Raw genomic sequence first — 20974 nt, 5'->3', positions numbered from 1 at the left:
TGCATGAAGAACAACTAAAGTTGAAAAAGTATCTCATCGAGGGCTCCAAGTGAGTGGGTGCCCCTTAAATATCTACAAATCCTCATTCACAGAGAAATAACATGACGTTCACTCTCGAGAACAACATGTAACATTTATATAAACTATCAGAGTGACAGAAAATGAGAAACGGCTTCAGATTGAATACATTAGCGCAGAAGTGTGAAGAGCAGCCATAGCATGATTTCCTTTTAACTCCAAACACAGTTGTGAAGTTTCAGCGATGAATGATCTTTCATTCAAATATGTATGCGTGCATGTAGAGGGCTGGATCACTCACCGTCCGTCTGATCCTGACAATGTGACGCCTTCCTCTCTCTGTCCTCGCTGCAAACAGAGACACTATCATTATCATGCTGTATAGAGCAATGCTGGCCATGTTCCAGTCACCTCATGGAGCCTCTCAGGGGCCATGACTATATTGCACTCATCTAATTAGGGCTCAAAATAGTAAATGACTGAAGGCTTTTGGCGACAAAGCCCATTAGAACTGTTCTTGTTTGAGACGGTTCCCAGACACACCAAACTGAGCACATTTACATACATCACTCTAATATGACAGAATGTGATCCAAGTTTGACTTTAATTTCTCGTCCTCTAACTGTGGCCGTATCCTCACGAGGGGAGCTGCAGATGTGAGGATTTGGACAGCGCTCTGGTTCATGGATGAGCGCTTGACACTCGCTGCTCTGAGCGAGTATTTCTAAGTGTGCTGCGGTTAGCGTGTTGCTGTTGGATACCTGATTAGGTTGCTGGAGATGGAGTAGTCTAGAAAGCCCTCCAGGTCTGCCAATCCCAGACTAGAGGCGCTGCTATTTCCATTTCTGAAACACACACACATGCACATAAAAAGATAAATGTGTACACATTCCCTACCAGTCAAAGGTTTGGAATAATTATGACTTTTTAATTTTTGAATGCTTTTTATGCTCCTCAAAGTTGCATCGAGTTAGAACAATAATATTGTGAAATATTCTTACAATTCAAAATAACTTTTTTGTATTTGAATGTATTTTAAAATATTATTTATTTCTGTGATGCAAAGCTGAATTTTCACCATCATTGCTACAGACTTCAGTGTCACACGATCCTTCAGAAATCAATCTAATATGCTTAGCAATTACTTCTGGTACTCAATTATGAATAATGTTTATTTGTATCAATGTTGAAAATGTTGCTATTTAATGTTTTTGTGGAAATCACTTTGATGAGTAGAAAATTCAAAAGAACAGCATTTATTTGAAAAATCTTAAATTAAAAAATCTTTACTGTCACTTTTGGTCAATTTAATGCATACTTACCTCAAACTTTTGAATGGTACTGCATCTGTACTGCAACTGTACACTGATAATAATCAAAAATGTTTCTCAAGCAGCAAATCAGCTGATTTCTGAAGGATCATGCCACACTAAAGACTGGAGTAATGATGCTGAAAATTCAGTTTTGCATCACAGGAAAAAAAAGACATTTTAAAATATATTCAAATAGAAAACAGTTCTTTTAAATTATAATAATATTTCACAATATTAATATTTTTACTAATCAAATAAATGCAGCCTTGGCTTCTTTAAGCAACATTAAAAAGTCTTATTTGTTCCAAATTTTGACTGGTGCTCTTTCTTTGCTTTCTCTTGTTGGATCTGTAAGAGTGTGAACATTCAGTGTGAATTTTCTCAGCGATGATCACTAAGCCGTGGACAGCAGCGGGGCTTCGAGTAAAGCGAGTAGGCATGAGCATTGGCATGAGATTCATTAGCATGGGCATCACCGGCAGCTCACTGCCAGCTGATGACTATGAACGTGAGCCACCTGTGCCCGTACCGGCAACAGCTGGATGAACAAGCATAGAGTAACCTTTCCCCCCGACAGGGTAGAAAGACAATGAAGTGGGGGTTAAAGCCAGATGGAGGCGAAGGGCTGGATACCTACACTTGGGTAAGTGAGGATGACGTTGAGTTGGCGCAGGTTAGGAAGCGTCAGTGAGCGTGGCAGGCTGGGCATGATTCAATCAGCAAGAGGGACTCGCACACCCATTACATCCTTTTCATTCTAGACTAGAGTCAACAGGATGTGACATATGGCACCTGCCTGTCAGTGTGAGGCACATCCTGTCAGGACTATAAGCACTGTGGAGCCTTTGGGTGAGAGCTCTGCTCCAGACTCCAGTCACGCTGTCAGAGCCGTTTACTCACACAGCTGTGCTGGCCTAGACTCGCAAATGGAATCTCTCTCACTTCAGAGAGTTACACTACCTCAGGAACTGGCTTAGAGTGTTTTTACATCTGTGTGTGTGTGTGAAGGGAAATAGTCAGATGTGAAAACAAATAGATCATTCCTGTTATGCAGAACATTTTCATGTCTCTATCATATACACTCACCTAAAGGATTATTAGGAACACCTGTTCAATTTCTCATTAATGCAATTATCTAATCAACCAATCACATGGCAGTTGCTTCAATGCATTTAGGGGTGTGGTCCTGGTCAAGACAATCTCCTGAACTCCAAACTGAATGTCAGAATGGGAAAGAAAGGTGATTTAAGCAATTTTGAGCGTGGCATGGTTGTTGGTGCCAGACGGGCCGGTCTGAGTATTTCACAATCTGCTCAGTTACTGGGATTTTCACGCACAACCATTTCTAGGGTTTACAAAGAATGGTGTGAAAAGGGAAAACATCCAGTATGCCGCAGTCCTGTGGGCGAAAATGCCTTGTTGATGCTAGAGGTCAGAGGAGAATGGGCCGACTGATTCAAGCTGATAGAAGAGCAACTTTGACTGAAATAACCACTCGTTACAACCGAGGTATGCAGCAAAGCATTTGTGAAGCCACAACACGCACAACCTTGAGGCGGATGGGCTACAACAGCAGAAGACCCCACCGGGTACCACTCATCTCCACTACAAATAGGAAAAAGAGGCTACAATTTGCACGAGCTCACCAAAATTGGACGGTTGAAGACTGGAAAAATGTTGCCTGGTCTGATGAGTCTCGATTTCTTTTGAGACATTCAGATGGTAGAGTCAGAATTTGGCGTAAACAGAATGAGAACATGGATCCATCATGCCTTGTTACCACTGTGCAGGCTGGTGGTGGTGGTGTAATGGTGCGGGGGATGTTTTCTTGGCACACTTTAGGACCCTTAGTGCCAATTGGGCATCGTTTAAATGCCACGGCCTACCTGAGCATTGTTTCCGACCATGTCCATCCCTTTATGACCACCATGTACCCATTCTCTGATGGCTACTTCCAGCAGGATAATGCACCATGTCACAAAGCTCGAATCATTTCAAATTGGTTTCTTGAACATGACAATGAGTTCACTGTACTAAAATGGCCCCCACAGTCACCAGATCTCAACCCAATAGAGCATCTTTGGGATGTGGTGGAACGGGAGCTTCGTGCCCTGGATGTGCATCCCACAAATCTCCATCAACTGCAAGATGCTATCCTATCAATATGGGCCAACATTTCTAAAGAATGCTTTCAGCACCTTGTAGAATCAATGCCACGTAGAATTAAGGCAGTTCTGAAGGCGAAAGGGGGTCAAACACAGTATTAGTATGGTGTTCCTAATAATCCTTTAGGTGAGTGTATACCTTAAGACATATAGCATAAAATATTAAATTGAAAATTAGGAGTTGTATCACAATTAAGTTTAAATCAGTGCTGTTTTAATATCACTGAGATACTATAATAGTTTTATAATCATAGATCTATATAGATTTATTACATACTTAAATGATAATATTTTGCTTTAGTTTTTATTTATACATTTTTTCATTTTAATTTTGATTAAAGTTTTAGTACTTTTGTGTTTTTGTCATTTTTATTATTGATTTTTTTTTTAATTTTAATATAATACCATTTTTATTAAAATACATTTCATTTTAGTTCACGTTAGAACATCAAGTTAAACTAAATGAAAATGAGAAATGCTGCAACTACCTACAATAATAATACTTTTTTATATGTATATGTATATTTTATTTATTTATTTATGTCATTTAACAAAAAAAAATTTTTTAATGGTTTTAATTTTAATAATACATTTTCAGCTATGTTTTCTGCCCAATATCGCTATTTGTTTTATATATGTCCTCAACTTTGCTTCCACTTTTGAAATATCCCATTAACTAAAAAAGTTATTCATGACATTATCTTTCACAAAGTGACATTGAATTTTATGGGAAAAATACTTGATTATAATGTATCAGCAAAGGATTTGATGTTGGTTAATAAAACAATCCATTTTGTTCAAATTACATAATACAATCAGGATTTCAAAAGATGGTTAAAAAAAATGTCCAAATGAACAAAGCTGACAGCCTCATGTAATCTAACTCTGAACTGACTATATTGGCTTCTGTTCTGTTAGATATCCCTAAATAATTTTCTTGCCATTGTGTAAATAAGTTAAAGGGATAGTTCACCCAAAAATGAAAATTTGATGTTTATCTGCTTACCCCAAGGGCATCCAGGATGTAGGTGACTTTGTTTCTTCAGTAGAACACGAACTAAGATTTTTAACTCAAACAGTTGCAGTCTGTCAGTCATTTAATGCCAGTCAATGGGACCCACGGCTTTGAGAGAAAAAAACAAAAAACATACACAGACAAAACCAAATTAAACCCTGCGGCTCGTGTCGATACATTGAGGTCTAAAGACACAAAACGATCGGTCTGTGCAAGAAACTGAACAGTATTTATATCGTTTTTTATGTCGCTGTCCTGAGCGCTTTCACGCCAGCTGGCGCGTGACGCGTCTTCTTCTTATATGACTTATAAGTGCATTTCCACCACCTATCTCTCAAATGGACCATTGACACACTTTCTCAATTACAATCTCAATTAGGAGTGTTAATGGTACATTTGAGAGATAGGTGGCGGTAATGCACTTCTAAGTCTGCGATCCGCCGTAAAGCAAGAAGAAGAAGATGCGTCACGCGTCGGCTGGTGTGAACGCGCTCAGGAGAGTTGGACAGTACAGCAGATCAGAGGTAAAAAACAATATAAATACTGTTCAGTTTCTTCCACAGACCGATCGTTTTCTGTCTTTAGACCTCAATGTATCGTCATGAGCTGCAGGTTTTAATTAGGTTCTGTTTGTGTATGTTTTGTTTTTTTTTACTCTCAAAGCCGTGAATACCATTGACTGACATTATATGACTGACAGACTGCAATGGTTTGAGTTAAAAATCTTAGTTTGTGTTCTACTGAAGAAACAAAGTCACCTACATCCTGGATGCCCTTGGGGTAAGCAGATAAACATCAAATTAAAGGTTTTGGGTGAACTATCCCTTTAAAATGAATAAAGTCTTTAAGTGCCTCAGCGTAGGCAGAGCACTACGGAAAGTCTGGAATAAACTATAAATTACAACACCAGCATATTCATTTTCTAAAACTTACAGAGCTCAAAAAGTGCTACATAACAGGAATGACATGAACGTCTAGTAGGCAATTTTCTTATATTTATTCTATGTATGTGCATGTCTCTTTAAGCCATTATGTCTGATTCTGTATCACTGTGTCTGTGCATTTGTGTGCTAGACAGTAAAGTAAGGGCCAAGCTACAGACTTTAAAGACAACACCATCTGGCTGAGGACTAATCACATAAGCCACATTACATTAATATCAATTAAGATATGTCAAAACTGTTATATTAGTTATACAGTGAGGGCAAAGTAAGTGCTTTAATGCTTAACTCTCATCGGAGCTCTAATTTAATAAATTGTTACTTTAAAGATGAGGAACGCAGACTCGCAAATGGGTGCTACACTGTGCTCTGGACGTGCCCAGCGCTGTCAAGGATTGCATCTAGCACATGTAGCTTAATGAAAAGCCAAATGGAGAAGCCACACTGTCCAGCAAGGCATGATGGTCTACTGGAAGACTGACCCCTCGCTTAGCTGGATAAAGCTACTGGTGGTCTCCTCCTGAGGGTCGTCTTCAGGGGCAATCTGGGCCCAGCTGCCTGAACCACTTTCCTCACTGCTAGCGCTGAGAGAGCGTCGCTCCACCTCCACACCTGCAGAGGGTGCTGTGGCCACTGAGGAGGCCCTGTCTTTGTCACTGCTGAGGGGGAAAGAGGACACACGGCAAAACTGCAGTGTCACAATGAGCCAGTAATGCTAATTTTGCCCCAAAGCATCCTTTACTGTCCAGAGCCTGGGTCAAGAAAAGGAAAAACCAAGGGAACATATCTATAATGTCAATCTATGTTTCTCTATTTTTGTTTTGTTTAGCAGTGTAGGCAAAAATGGATGTTACAGAGGAGAACCCCTTATCAGAGATGTGCTGTTTGGTTTTATAAACACCATGTGTGACAATACATGAAGCAACATGTTTTGTGTTATCTTCTGAAAAAGGGGTCATGAATTGAGAATTCTCCATGATCTATAAGAAGTCACTGTACTATAGAAAAACACTGTAAGTTTCTAAACATTCTTGTTAGTCCAAAAACAGCTTTTATTGACAGCCAAAACAATTCATTTTGTACTTCCTTCTCTTCATTGCATAATAAAGATTAATACATCAGCACAAGACTGCCTTCACAGACACAGATCAGTGTTTACTTCATCATTCCCTCTTTGGCACACCCACTGGCGTGGTAAAATCAGGGTATAATACAATTGAAGAAAAATTTCTTACCAACTTCATTCTCGCACACACTGTGCTGTGAGCAGTTATGAGAACTATGGCTTAGCCTCTGAAACAAAGGATGTGGGTGATATTATGTACCTGCTTTTGGTTGCTGTCTCATTCTCTTTGACACTTTGTGGCTGGATCTGATGAGGCACTTCTGTGTGGTGGGGCCTCCCCCTGTCTTCTGAGGCCTCTTCTCTTTGATCTGGTTCGATGTGGATCACAGGCACCTCCCTCTGCCCACGCCACGCTTGCCTCACACAGGATGAACTGTGAGAGCTACCGCAATTTTCTTGATGCTCTACACTTGGCCGGTTTCCACGAGACTGCTTAAAGCCGTGTCTCCTTTCTCCAACTGGAACTTGACAAGCAGCCACAACGCCGTCCTGCTGGCCTCCAAGCAGGGACTTGCCACTCTCTACGATGTCTGTCGCTAGACGGTTAGCAAAGAGCTGTACATGTGGCTGCGAGTCTGCTGAATCAAGCTCCACACTGTCCTCTGAGGGCTCCGCTATTATCTTATTCTTGCGCATTAGAGACTCGATAGAGCTGGCCCAGGTTTCGTGAATCAGCATGTCTGTGATTTGGTCCGTTTGGCCACGCTTATACAAGCATGAATCAGACTTGCAGAGTCCCGTTGACGACACAGAGTTGGTTGGATAGATGTTGAGCGAGTCTCCGTGTACATTTCGAGCAAAACCATCAAATGAATTGGCCTTGATGGGTGAGTTTACAGTTAGTCTGGAATCTGAGGATCGCCTGTCAGGAACAGAAGATTGACGGATACAAAATGGGGTTCTGGGGGACGGGGGTAATAAGCTATTACTCCACTCTTTGGTCTTGGTCAGATTGTAGTCCTTGTTATCCTTGTCCATGTCTTTTAGCATGAAGCGATAAAATTCCTCAGTGATACTCTCAGTGCTAGACTGCTTAGAGAGACAAGATGATGTGCGCACATTGAGGTGTCCATTTTTTTTACTGGCAGCTTGCTGAACAGCTGCTGCAAGGATGCTGCTGGCATTTTTCCCAGCATAGTAGTCCAGCAGAAGGTCAAACCCTCGACCTTCTGTCTCCATCTGGTTCACCATGAACCGAGAAAACTCATCCGTAATGCTCTCACAGCTGGATTGCTTGGAGATAGAGCTACCTCTGCTTAAATTATGCCCAAGCCTGTTTCCTGGTCCCAAAGTGTTTGCTGTTCCGGAGGGATCTGCATCCTCCTCTGGAATGCTCTCGTAGCTTGACGCTTTGCCCCTGCTGCTCCATCTCTCACACTGCAGGCGGCTGCGAGACGACTGGCCAGATTTGGAAGTGTCCACCACACTCAATTCTGGGCAGTTCATTATCCTGGCTGTGACCTCTGACGCAAAGAGTGCAAATGGATCAGAGGTGGCAGGTTCGTCTAGATTGACAGTTTCGTCCACGACACGGTTGACCAGGCGCTCCATGAGTTCGGGCTGTTCTTCAGTTTTACGTTTGATTTCACTGAGACGTGGAGGTCTGTGTTTCTTGGTGACTGTGGTGCCATTTTGCGTTTCTTTCCGGCGGAGGGCTGCGGCTGTGCGGCAGGGCAGAAGCAGTCCCTCTGGACCTTCTGAACCACCCTTTAAGGCGCAGAACCACGGCTGCTTTCCGCTGGAGTTCTCCAGGCATATTGCTGCTAGCTCTGTAGCCATGGAGACCACCGTGGTCGCCAAGTCTTCAGCGAAGCATGTGACAGGAGTTCTGATATCACATGAATCCATTTTAAGTGCCACAAGTGCTCCTGAGGAGGACGATAAAGACTGCTGCCTGGTCTCGCTCTCTCCTCCTGCCCTCCCTCGTGGCATGTGAAGTGGTGAGCTTTCAGCTGAAGGGAGCACAGAGTCTGCGTTCTTGTCAATTCTGCCCAGGTCAGACTGCTCTTTGACCATGGCAGTCACTCTGTTCAGAGTAAGTCTGTAGGGTTCTTTCAGTTTTGGCTCGCTTTCTCTCTCTTCCTGTACGTGCTTTTGCTCTCTCTCTCTCTTCCCTATGATAGCAGACAACTTCTCCACACTATTTCGCCTCTCGCCATGATTATAAGCCTGGCTTGGCTCAATCAAATGCTGTAATTGGCTCAATGCTTCTCTGCCAGACTTGGTATCAGCCTCATACTCCCTAAAGCTGATGCTGCCTTCTTGCCTGTCACATGATCCCATGTTACATTTTGAAATGTCACTGATTTTCCTTGATGTTACACTTAAGACATCAAAGAGCAAATTATTAACACAATCCAAGAGGAAACCCTCGATGTTTGGGGCATCTTTGCCAGGACCCTCAAGCTCTTTTCTCTTCTCAGCCTTCTCAAGGGCATACTGAAAGATATTATCTGATATTTCCTGGGTAAAGTTATCAAGATCCTGTTGTTCCTGATAGGGCCTTCTTGGATTTGTGATGCCATCCACTATTTTGTTATGTGTGGTCTCAAGGAAGTTTGCAATGCTTGAGTAACTTTGTCTGTGTGTGAGTACAGCTGAAGCTTCCCTGAGGAGAACTTCAGCAACATTGGCTCTGAAAGCCTCGACGCTGGTGCCCTCTGCAATGCTACAGTGGAGAGGCACTGCAGTTGAAGCTTGGGCAACTGACAGAAGTCCCATAGAGGCAGAGTAGATGTCTGTCGAGTCATCATTATCCCCAGAGTCATCTGCTAGATCTACCACGGCTACGGCTCCAGCGACCTGAGACATTCCACATACTGCAGAGGAAAACGAATACTCCCCTTGTTCTGCCTCACTCTCTTCTTCTTCATCCTCACACTCATCTTCTTCTCCTGACTCCAGTGTGAGTTGTTCTGTGACCTGAGGGGTGGTAATGGTACCGATGACACTCGCAGCACATGCTAAAGCTATTTCCACTGGCTTGACGGCGTGTCCAATTGCCGAGTTGTGCATTGTTTTGGTCCTATTTCCACTATCATGCTCTGTTGTCCCATGTGACTGAGATTCCGGCCACTCTGTTACCTCCTCACTGTTGTCAGGACTCTGGACAATCACGATTTTAGGAAGTTCAAAAGAGCAGGCTCGAGCCCTCCGTGGCTCTTCACTGGAATGGCTTATATCACTTGAGTGCTGCGAGGTGGTGGACACACTCACCGCTGCCTCCGTGACAAAAGAAGGTTCGTCTTGTGACAAATGAATAAAAGCATCCTGCAGGACTGACTCAGCCAGATTGGTAGCATAGTGACCGGCTGACTCGCTAGTGTGACGACTGACTTTTTTGGGGGTAGCAGGTGGGCCTCTTGAGGGGGCGGAATATGTTCTTGAAAGCTTTTGGGAGTTGGAAGAGGGGCAGAGGGTCTCGGAGTCCTCACTATCCTCTCTCTCTATTTCACTCCTTCTTTGAGCGTGGGCTGCTCTCAACACCTTAATCGACTCGGGCATGATGGAAATCTCAGGATCTGCAGAAAGACAGACATGTGGCATTTTTAGTAAGAAATGGGGTGGGGGCACAGAGAGGGAGGAAATAGATTAAAGCCAGACCTCTGAAAACCGTTTCATAATCCTATACAAAAAGCCAAATTTTATGCACATGTAAATGAAGCCCATTCACAGGCCAAGTCATAGATATGGAGAAGGAGATATGAGGAAGTGTGAGTGAAAATAAAGGACAAAACTGAGAAAGGAGGTAAAAAGTGTCAAGATTTATCCTCTCCTGTCGCCTGCTATGTCCAATGGATATAGTGAGGGTCCATAGCACACTGTTGTATTTGTATCCATTTTTCCTTTTCCATAACCAAGACCATACAAATGCAGATCTATATCTGGGCTGATATGATTATGAATATTACATTGTCTTTGAGGAGAGCATAACCTTCACGCAGTGTTACTTCTAATTTCATATGAGAGATTCATTATAGATTAGCCCAGTAGAGCCCAGTGTATCTTGTCTCTTTAATATTTGGGGCGAGTATCGCCACATGTAGACATTCATGGGTTTGGCTTACTGTTAGAGGCCAAAGTAGTAGCACAGAATAATGCAAGACAAACAAGCTTTCAGACATGCACAAAGGAAATGCACAAGACATTTTGGGGACAGTGCTTCTTTGTTAGGGAGTCCTCCATGGCATATTCCCAAAAACAACCTTCATAAAATGTTTTGTTATTCTTCCCGTTTGTCTCTCTCTATCACACACATACTCATTAACATAGACTGAAGTGAATTAATTGTTTCACTGCTGTATGTTCTTGTGCATCCATGCTGTTGCTTGGTTACTTTGTATCTAAATAAGTATAGCAGATTGCAGTTCTGATTAAGATTATTATAAGCAGTGCAACCTAGACAGAAGTCGAGATCCAAATTATTCCCAAAGGCAAAACTAAAGACTTTATTTATATGCTTTTATGGATGCAAATTTATTTGACATGCCCAAATTGTTTGGAAAACCATAATCTCATTGGTAGAGACTAGGGCTACATTGTGTTACTAAACTAAGAAATAGCCTTGGGGTGGAAACACTCCCAAACAGTCCTCCAAATAGGGCCACTCTTATCGAAGCAAGCTCACAGACATAAATGCTCTTTCAGCCATAATTCAAGCAATTTTCCGTCTATTCACAAGGTGGACAGGAGGGAAGATGCAGTCAAAGTGCCAGAGCTGCACTGAATTTGAGTTTTCTCATTACATACGAGCAGCAAGGACAGAAAATACTATACAAAAGATAAGATATGGAAATACAATGACTGGATTTCTGGGTGGAATAGGATTTCTGGTAGATGGATGCACTGTTTACCATTTCTGAATGGGTCATCCTCGCTGTCTTCCCCAAGCTGCTCAGAGGCAGTGAGGAAGTCTTCTTCTATGGATGACACAGAGCGGTTGGTGTCATCTTCAGCAGCCCGCTGACCAGCCAATCGGCTATGCCTCTGCCTCTCTTGCCCTGACTGCAGTCCAATCAGGAATTTGTTGATCTCAAAAATGACACTGTTGGTTTGGGTTGAGCGGCGCCCACAGGAACAATGCACCAGACAGACATCCGCTGTTTTCTGGCTCTGAGATACACATACATAAACACAAACACAGTTCAACCAGGTAGACTGTAAACTGTAAAATGATGTCAGATGTTCCGGTCTATATTCATATCCTACCTGTGGGTGGCTAGGGTCATGCTGGCAGGAGTCCGGTGACTCTAGGCTGCTGAGAAGCAGAATCTCATTTTCTTTAGGTTGCCGCACTCCGAGAGACTCAATTAACCGTGGCAGCTCTGGGCACACCGAGGCCAGTTTCTGTGGGGAAATTTATGCTAATATTCAAGTCACATAAATGTGGGTCTTTGCTTGTATCATCTTGGTAATTTGTATTGTTTCTAATTTCCCTTTTAATTAGATGAAACATTGTTTATGTCGTACGCTTAGGAAATGATGAAAGACATTCATATATTTGTTATTAACTTTAAATTAATTAGAAATGAGAAGGGCAGAGGGGGGTGGATATTTATTTGGATATTAATGATAAATTCAACTGGGAGTGACAAAACACTAGACTATTTATTAGTAATTGTTTAAAATTTTGCAGATGCTTTCATCCAAAGCAAGCAATGTTTTTTTGTTTTTTTTTTACATAGCAGTATATGCATTCATTCCCTGGGAATCAAACCCACATTTTCATATCTTTAAAGAAAGGAAAGATAATCTCAACCCACCTTAACATAGCTGTCATCATGCCGTTCAGCCGTGTGTCTGTCCAGGTTTACAAAGCAGATCTGGAAAGAGAGAGACCGAGCTTAGAGAAATAAGCACATACCTGAAAAGTAAAGTATCTGTACAAACACAGCGTGCCAAAAGTACATACAGGAGGACACACAACAGCAGCACTGAAAATCTTCTCATCTGTCGCAGCTTTCAAATGTCATTCTTTATTCTGCATATTCATCACTTTCATTTACAACATGTCAAATCTCCTGCAGTGTTGTCTAAAAGTGCCACATTTGCACTGAATGCAGTGAATAATGACTTTAAGGACAAGTTCACAGAGTTTCAACCAATTTTGTAATGTTACGATGTCAGTAGTATATGTAAATACAAAATGTGTATTGTTTCTCTATGTTATTTGCACAAGGTCCATTGGATGACACAAAATCACTTTTGTGAGCTCCAGGGCTTTTGTTAAAACTACAGATCAAACATCCGCATTTTTGTATACTCAACCACTGGCAAACGGATCAGGTACTGCTGTTTTTCTATGTTTCTTCTGGTCGTGTAACACCAATTAAAAAACAAAATCTGCTGCATAGACAGCCAAGTTTGATTATAAGCCCATCTTACCAGAGGTGAATTCCCCCTTTAAATGTTAAGTCTTTTCCTCTCACGTAACTACTGTTGAGCTTCAGAAGACTTGGAATACAGTGCACGACTCACACGGACCACTTTTATGGTAATTTTATGGTGTTTTTTTGTCGGGTTTGACAGCTGTGCCACTATGATCTGCCATTGTATGGAAAAGATTTCTTCTTTTGTGTTCCACTGACAAAATAAAAGCATACAGGTTGGGCCACTTTAAGCCATTGCATATAAAAACCTTTGTCTCTTTCTCTAATGTTTACACAGCTTGAACAGCACTTATCGTTTATTTATCACTCTTCACTGTTAAACAAAGCTTTTTCACTCTCTTTTTCATCTGCGTTCATCTCTCACATCACTCTATTCACTTCACATCGTTTTGATTTTGAGAGTTTTAATTGGTTCTTTAATGTGGGCACATTGACTTTCTCTCACACACACATACACACAGAGGCTGCACCTTACTGATTCTGATGACTCATCGGTATCTTAAAAGCATATTATGTTGCTAGTTGCATGTTTGTTTCAAATGTGTCCTTGTGTGTGTGAGTGAGAGAGCTCTTCTTTCACTCTTCACTTAAGACGCTTAAGATCACATAAGTGACAAATGTCTTGGGAATCTGTAGGTTTCTCTGAGCGAGGATGGATTTCACCTCAGGTACCACAGATGTAGCATTTCATCTCTCTTATTCCAGCTGCTGGTACTTGATGCAACAGTAAATGATGTATTGCATCCATAAGTGTTTATATACTAAGTGTATCAAGTGTGTTAATAGTTCTGGCCTGAGGAGTGCATCTGCTATCGAAAGACAGACAGTGGGAGCAAGAGGGAGAGAGAGAGTAACCTGCCATAATTGTCCTGAACTGTCATATTCACATAAGAAACCGATCTTGCGCTGGAGGTTTGGAGTGTCTCAGCTGTCAGGTGGCACCATTAATGTACTGTTAGGTGATAGGTGGCTCAGTCACTGCCTTTTTCTGACACACACACCTAGTAGTAAAAAAAAATAAATAAATAAATGGTAGGTCTAATTATTTTTTTTTATATGCATTGTGCTTGCAAAAGATGGCAAGATATTAAGGTGCTGGTTTGCGAAGACTAGGTGACGGTTAGGGTGTTCTGAGTAGTTGCTAGGTACCATTTGCAGAAAGGAAATTAGCTCATGTATGATGCAGCAAGTGACACAATAGCCGCTGTTTTTCATTAACATGCAAGTAAGAACTACAAAATAATCATTTGAATAAGAATTTAAGCATATATATATTTTTAAAAAATATAATGCAATATCATATTTGGAAAAATATTTATGCCTAGTTATGTTGGCAATGAGGTCCTTTTTGACCCTGATTTGAGATTTCATTCTTGTCCATAGGTTACAAATCCAAGAAATACAAAAAATAACAGTGATACTCGATTTAGCAATATTAAACTGGATTCTCTGAACCAGGGTTATTTTAGATAACTAAAACAATAATTTTATCTTTGTTGCCAAGGTAACATTTCTTATTTTCAATACAATAAATTTAGTTGAACTTGATGTACTAAAATAAACTGAAAAAAATATTTGAAAAAAAAAGATAAATATAAATATTAAAACTAATTCAAAATATTAATAAAATATAATAGTATCCACGTTATGCTAAAATAAACCTGATCAGACCGTTCTGAACACAAGCTCTCATTCTGGAAATGACAAAAAACATTTTGCATCACCGACGAGTGAACAAAACTGATTCACATGAATATAACATGACATAGAGTTACAGAATGACTAGAGGAGGTTGCTAAAGGTTTTAAGGTTGAGATAGATGCTTCAGGTGAGTATAGTGATGTTATGGTGATGACTTTACTCGTTAAACGAGTATATTAAATGAAATTGGAAAAGGTAGGGAGGAAGTGAGACAAAGCGGGAGGTAACAGGTGAGCCTGAATTAGACTGAATTAGTGGAAATTTAACACAATACAGAACACAATCCTCCTGCTCGCTCATTCTTGTACACTTGCACATCTCGTCCGATTGCCCATCTGTCTGAATTTCTGTACCACACTATAACATTCATTTACTTCAGTGTACTTAAACACCACATACTGGATGCTTTCTCTCTCATAAATGAAAAAAAATATGTTTTGATGTGTTTAGAACTTGCAGTGTCATGCAATTACATTGTAATCTTTTTTTAAGCATCCTACTATACAGGATTAATGTGTTTCTAATAGCCTACTCTAGTAAATTCTCCAAAATAAGATGGTTTCTGGCTGTCAATGTAAATCCCAGTATAAATAAAGTTATTACCAGGCCCAGATGAAATCTGCAGATTTTTTTTATTGTGCATTTTCTAGGCTGACTTTGGAAGAAAATCTGTGCAATTTCATGGAATGGATTTATATGTTGTAATATGTAAAACACATAGCTGATTACTTCACTCCTCTTCAGCTGCAAGTATAATAAAATTGTCCAGAATATTTTATAAACAAACACATAAAGGATGGGAATTCACAGAACTTTGAGAATGATGAAGGTTTCAATCCTGTGGAAATCAGCAGAGATTTCTGTGGGTGCAATCATGTCCTGTTAAAGTCACACAGACTACAAATCGAGTAGTTTGAAATGCTTCTCACATCTTGGTCATTTGCTGTAATACTACATCCCAATCACAGGCCACCAGACTGTGACTAAACGGTCGCATTTTGAAAGATCTGTTACAAACCTGAGCAGAAACACCAAATGACTCTTTACTTGCGTAAATACAATATTAACAGGCCCGACACTCCAGACAGCATTTATAAGGAAGGCAGGAGAAAACAGGCACCAACATAGACTTGAAAGTGTTTCAAAACACGATTTACCATGCATGTGTAGTTAAATTAAGTCTAGAAACTATGGTGTTTTGACATACATGTTGTAAAGTATATTACAATCCTTTACTTCAATCCTGAACCAGAATACCTCGATTAACTGGTTTAGGTTTGTTAATATTTTTTCTAGGTTTGTTTGTCTGTAATTGGGACTGAAGCTAAACTTAATTTTAGATTACCACAAAACTATGTTTTTACAAAACTATGGTAAATTAAAAAAGTAGAATAATTAACTTTTAAAGCCTCCCAGTTATTTTCCTTGTGTGTAATATATGTGCTGTTCTAATGAACTGATGAAATCACTGGCTCCGTTTGCCTTCAGAAACTCCAAGCTCTGACTGAACTTCAATAATTAAGATACCGATGAAGGGAAAATAATATCAGTTAAGGAGTCCCAAACTCATTCTGCCCGCTGTGAGAAGAATTCATTTTTCAGCCCTATAAAAATTATGCGCTAATTAACATCCCAACTCAAAACCAATGCATATTAATTTGTCTATTGGATGAAATATACAAATGCAATAGCAATTTCATTATTGACTTCTGTTCTAAAACTGTTCACTTTACTGGTCCGTTGCTCCAATCTGTGCTTCCCAATCAGGTGCCACTGCTGTCACATGTTAGTCTGGATCACTGCCATCATGTGGCATGTCAACTTTTCATTTATTATTCATTGAGCACACAGGGTCATGGAAGCGTGTAGGTCACACAGTGTGTGTACAATTAACTAAATATATAAGTTTTTCTGCTCACTATTGCTCAAAATGCATCCATCTTAAAATTATTTGGTATTTTTACCAAATTTTAGTCTTTGTACAAGACTAAAATACCTGCAGGTTTATTGTGTATTACCATTAAGCAATGCGGCGCCATGCATTTTAAATAGGAAATTAATTTGCGCCCATGGGCGTGCTGGTCTAAAAAAAAGAGATTTGTTCATGCGCATTGTTGGCGCATTGTGTAGGCTAAAAATGTCATAATGTTATAATGGATAGTCATTGCGTGTATCAGAATAAGATACAGCATGAGCAGATCCGTTTGCTCTCTGGAGACGCGTTCAGTCTGTGCGCCTTAAAATGCCGCCGTTTAAATAGCGAATCCGCCATGGCGTGAGCGCAACTCACTCTTAAAGGGAATGCAGTTATTTTAAATTGTAATAATATTTCACAATATTACAGTATTTACTGTATTTTTAATCAAATAATCAGTTTTGGTGAAAATAAGACTTACAGACCCCAAACTTTTGAGCGTTAGTATATAACTCTATAATTTTACTTGATAATAAACAGTAAACATTACGCCAGTAATTCAGTTAATGCTTTTGTACATTTGATAACTTTTTTCAATTTCATATTGCTATTAGATGCCTACAGCACTGTTTAGTTGTATCTTGGTTCTATTGCTTGCAATTCATTTCTCTGCCCATAATTTTATCACTGATATTTTGACGATATGACAACCCTAGTTCAGACGATCTGTCACTGTCTCACTTACACACACGCCACATGAGTCCTCAAAATTGTTGGGTTAGAGAGGTCAGCTCACAACTTAGAACATTTCACTCTTCACTGGAGTGGGAGACGGCAAGACAGATGGGAGAGAGGGAAATACAAGCTTGGAAAAGAGGAGGGAGAGGGTTTGTGGGAATGAAATACTGAGACAGGGATGGAAGGACAGAGATGGCTGAGCGTCGTCCTTGCCAAGGACAAACTCATTTCACCCATTATCATCAGAGGGGAGATGGCAGACACTCGCCACCGTGGCTAAAAATGACCTCCGCTGGGACGTGCCGCCACCTCGCTGCTCGCTACTCCACTGAGATAGAGAGAGAGAGAGAGAGAGAGAAATGAAAATAATGGAAAGGGACGGAGAGAAGCAGATAAAAGAACAAAGCTGGGGATCATGGGAGTGGAAAGATGTTGTTTTGAGATGTTGCCATATTGCACTACTGGAACAGAGCAGACGTGCTCTTTATCATTTCTGACTGAGTGGGTTCACACACACCGATCTGCGCTTTCACATCCACTGAGCCTCTAAATAGGACATGGAAGGAGTGAAAAAGCGGACACACGCTCCTGTCCAATCGCAAATCTGTGATGTGTCCTGTCATTTGAAGTTATCAGAGCCCTTGACAGGCCGTTACGTCACAGAGAGCTCAGGTTCTTGTGGTTTTGACGTGTGTGTGTGTGTGTGTGTGTGTGTGTTTGTTTGTGTGTGTGAGCGTCGCCTGAGACCTCAAGCCTTGGTTCACTAGGTGCCCAGTGAGGAAGCACATTCACATCTGGTTATGACCACGCATGGCTGTCACATCCTGAAGGTAAGATCTGCCTGCAACCATTAACCAGTTAAAGCCCCCTCTTAAAATCCTTAGAAATCACATCATTTTGTTGACATTGGGGAGCAGATATCATTGTGTATCATTGCTTTAAAGTTTTGCTTAAAGAAGATTCTTCACCATTTCATGAATTTTTTTATTTTTGCTAAGGGCAAGGAAAAATTAGTACAGGAAGTGATGCTGTAGTTGTATTTTCCATAGATATATACAGTTGGGCAAAAAAAGTGTTTAGTCAGCCACCAATTGTGCAAGTTCTCCCACTTAAAAAGATGAGAGAGGCCTGTAATTTTCATCATAGGTACACTTCAACTATGAGAGACAGAATGGGGGGAAAGAATCCAGGAAATCACATTGTAGGATTTTAGAATTTATTTGCAAATTATGGTGGAAAATAAGTATTTGGTCCTTTGTTACTTTGGTCCCAGCTCTCTGCAGGTCATTCACTAGGTCCCCCGTGTGGTTCTGGGATTTTTGCTCACCGTTCTTGTGATCATTTTGACCCCACGGGGTGAGATCTTGCGTGGAGCCCCAGATCGAGGGAGATTATCAGTGGTCTTGTATGTCTTTCATTTTCTAATAATTGCTCCCACAGTTGATTTCTTCACACCAAGCTGCTTGCCTATTGCAGATTCAGTCTTCCCAGCCTGGTGCAGGTCTGCAATTTTGTTTCTGGTGTCCTTCGACAGCTCTTTGGTCTTGGCCATAGTGGAGTTTGGAGTGTGACTGTTTGAGGTTGTGGACAGGTGTCTTTTATACTGATAACGAGTTCAAACAGGTGCCATTAATACAGGTAACGAGTGGAGGACAGAGGAGCCTCTTAAAGAAGAAGTTACAGGTCTGTGAGAGCCAGAAATCTTGCTTGTTTGTAGGTGACCAAATACTTATTTTACCGAGGAATTTACCAATTAATTCTTTAAAAATCCTACAATGTGATTTCCTGGATTCTTTCCCCCCATTCTGTCTCTCATAGTTGAAGTGTACCTATGATGAAAATTACAGGCCTCTCTCATCTTTTTAAGTTGGAGAACTTGCACAATTGGTGGCTGACTAAATACTTTTTTGCCCAAATGTATACATAGATGCCTAATTAGCGACTGTTTCTATGGGCCGCGATACGTAAGCTGTTCGCCATATTGCAGCGGTGAACTTGACGTCATTCACCATATAGTAATCACTGAATATTCGAAAGATGCCACAATCCTGCACAGAACGGCTCAACGGCTCTGTACGAACCTACAGTATGGTGAATGACGTCAAAAATACCGTTCCAAGATGGTGGCCGCATCTACGTGCCTGGAGTGGTCGAATAGGGCGTCTATATATGTCTATGGTATTTTCTCTCCAAAGTTTCACACTGTTACTGTGGAAGCATCTAAAACCGTTACCAGCTGAACTAGGTTGGTTTTTGAATGTTATTTAAGGACATGTTTCAGAATGAAAATTTATATGTAAAAATTAATGCCACACCTATGAAATATTACAATTTAATAAGGAAAACTAAATGAATTTTGCACAGTATCCACTACATTTACAGGTAAAATGTGGTGATGCAGTAACCACTATGCATATATCAAAATGCATAACTAAAATGACAATAAGCATTCTATGTTTAGCGAAAATGTTTACAGGAGTATTTGTAGTGTACAAGGTGTTATATATGGAGATTCATATTTCAGACAAAACAAATAAGAGTGCTAATGAATTCTAATCTGTATACATGCAAGTCTCCACAACTGAGAATATTTCAGATATTTATATTTCAGATATAATATTTCAGATAGGTTATACTAATCAACAAACACAGTAAATGCACTAAGTGGAATGTAATGATCTGCACCATTTAAACCAAGAACAAGAAACTACATTAGGATAAAAACCCATCAAAAATATCAAACTGACCACCAACCTGCACAATCAAACACATCTGTGCCTTAAAGGGTTAAAAAGCATTGAATGGATCATAAATCACTGTATCTTTCAGAAGAATTCCTCTCCAGCTCAAAAAGACATTTTACTGAAACTAAATTGCAAAAACAGCTCACTGCAAACTTTCTGATCAAATAAATGAACACACTGACATCTGAATATATTTAAGCGCAGAATGTTTTATGAATCTGTCACAATGTATTGCAGGCTTTGCAAAGAGGCTGGTGAGGGATGGTTTAGTGGCAAATATGTTGGACCTAGTGACTAAACAGAAAACAGCTAATTCTGAAAGGTCATCAATGGAGAGAGATGTTTTATGGGTCTAGATGGTGTAGTTACAGCATCTACTAGCAGAGATTAATAACCTTGTAAATTATAAATGGTCAAAGAGAAGACAGAATGTGTCACATAAACCTAAATTGTGACTGTTTTTCGAGAAAAAATACTTTTTAGTGACATTAAAATTGGGCGTCAATAAAAACTAAATTATATGACAAATGCACTGTGACCAAACCTCTAACACAGGAGGAGACTAAAACATCATACAAGCTCAGTTTATCTGTTCCTCTCTGTTTCACAATCTCCTAGATCATCTTTGACTGACTTATATAATAATAGGTGACATTTAAGCCCGGCTTTAAGTGTCCGATAAGAGTTTCAAATAAGTCCAGTCATATCGCTGCCCTTAAGCAAGAGGTGAATATGGGGTTCATGGTTAGCTTGGTTGCACTCAGACGGGATAAGACATAAACACATGCAAAAGTCTGAATAAAAGATGATACTCCTGGGCGATCAGTGTGTAAGTGTGTCATCTCATTTCATCAAACAGAGTCTAGGGTGGCCTACAGCTTTGGTGCAAAACACCCATTCACACACTTC

At 40.4% G+C, this 20974-nt stretch overlaps 1 protein-coding gene across 3 annotated transcripts in view; it reads right to left on the bottom strand.

Annotated features, from left to right (window-relative positions):
- Positions 1-20974, bottom strand: part of LOC306888188 (A-kinase anchor protein SPHKAP) — a 50108-nt gene that overhangs the window by 7761 nt on the left and 21373 nt on the right. For 2 of the 3 annotated variants that reach the window (XM_079446367.1, XM_079446368.1), the window contains exons 4-9: positions 12341-12400; positions 11787-11924; positions 11432-11690; positions 6778-10099; positions 780-863; positions 320-366 (exon numbers count right to left, since the gene is read on the bottom strand). In XM_079446367.1, the coding sequence (XP_079302493.1) occupies positions 320-366; positions 780-863; positions 6778-10099; positions 11432-11690; positions 11787-11924; positions 12341-12400 (3910 nt within the window). Of the gene's footprint in view, positions 1-319; positions 367-779; positions 864-5934; positions 6112-6777; positions 10100-11431; positions 11691-11786; positions 11925-12340; positions 12401-20974 lie in introns of all 3 variants that reach the window. The other variant, XM_079446366.1, reaches the window with a different exon arrangement.

Source organism: Barbus barbus (genome assembly GCF_936440315.1).
Source record: "Barbus barbus genome assembly, chromosome: 22".
Classification (NCBI taxonomy): domain Eukaryota; kingdom Metazoa; phylum Chordata; class Actinopteri; order Cypriniformes; family Cyprinidae; genus Barbus; species Barbus barbus.
The sequence above is the reverse complement of the archived record's forward strand: the minus strand, read 5'-3'. Positions and strand labels throughout refer to the sequence as shown.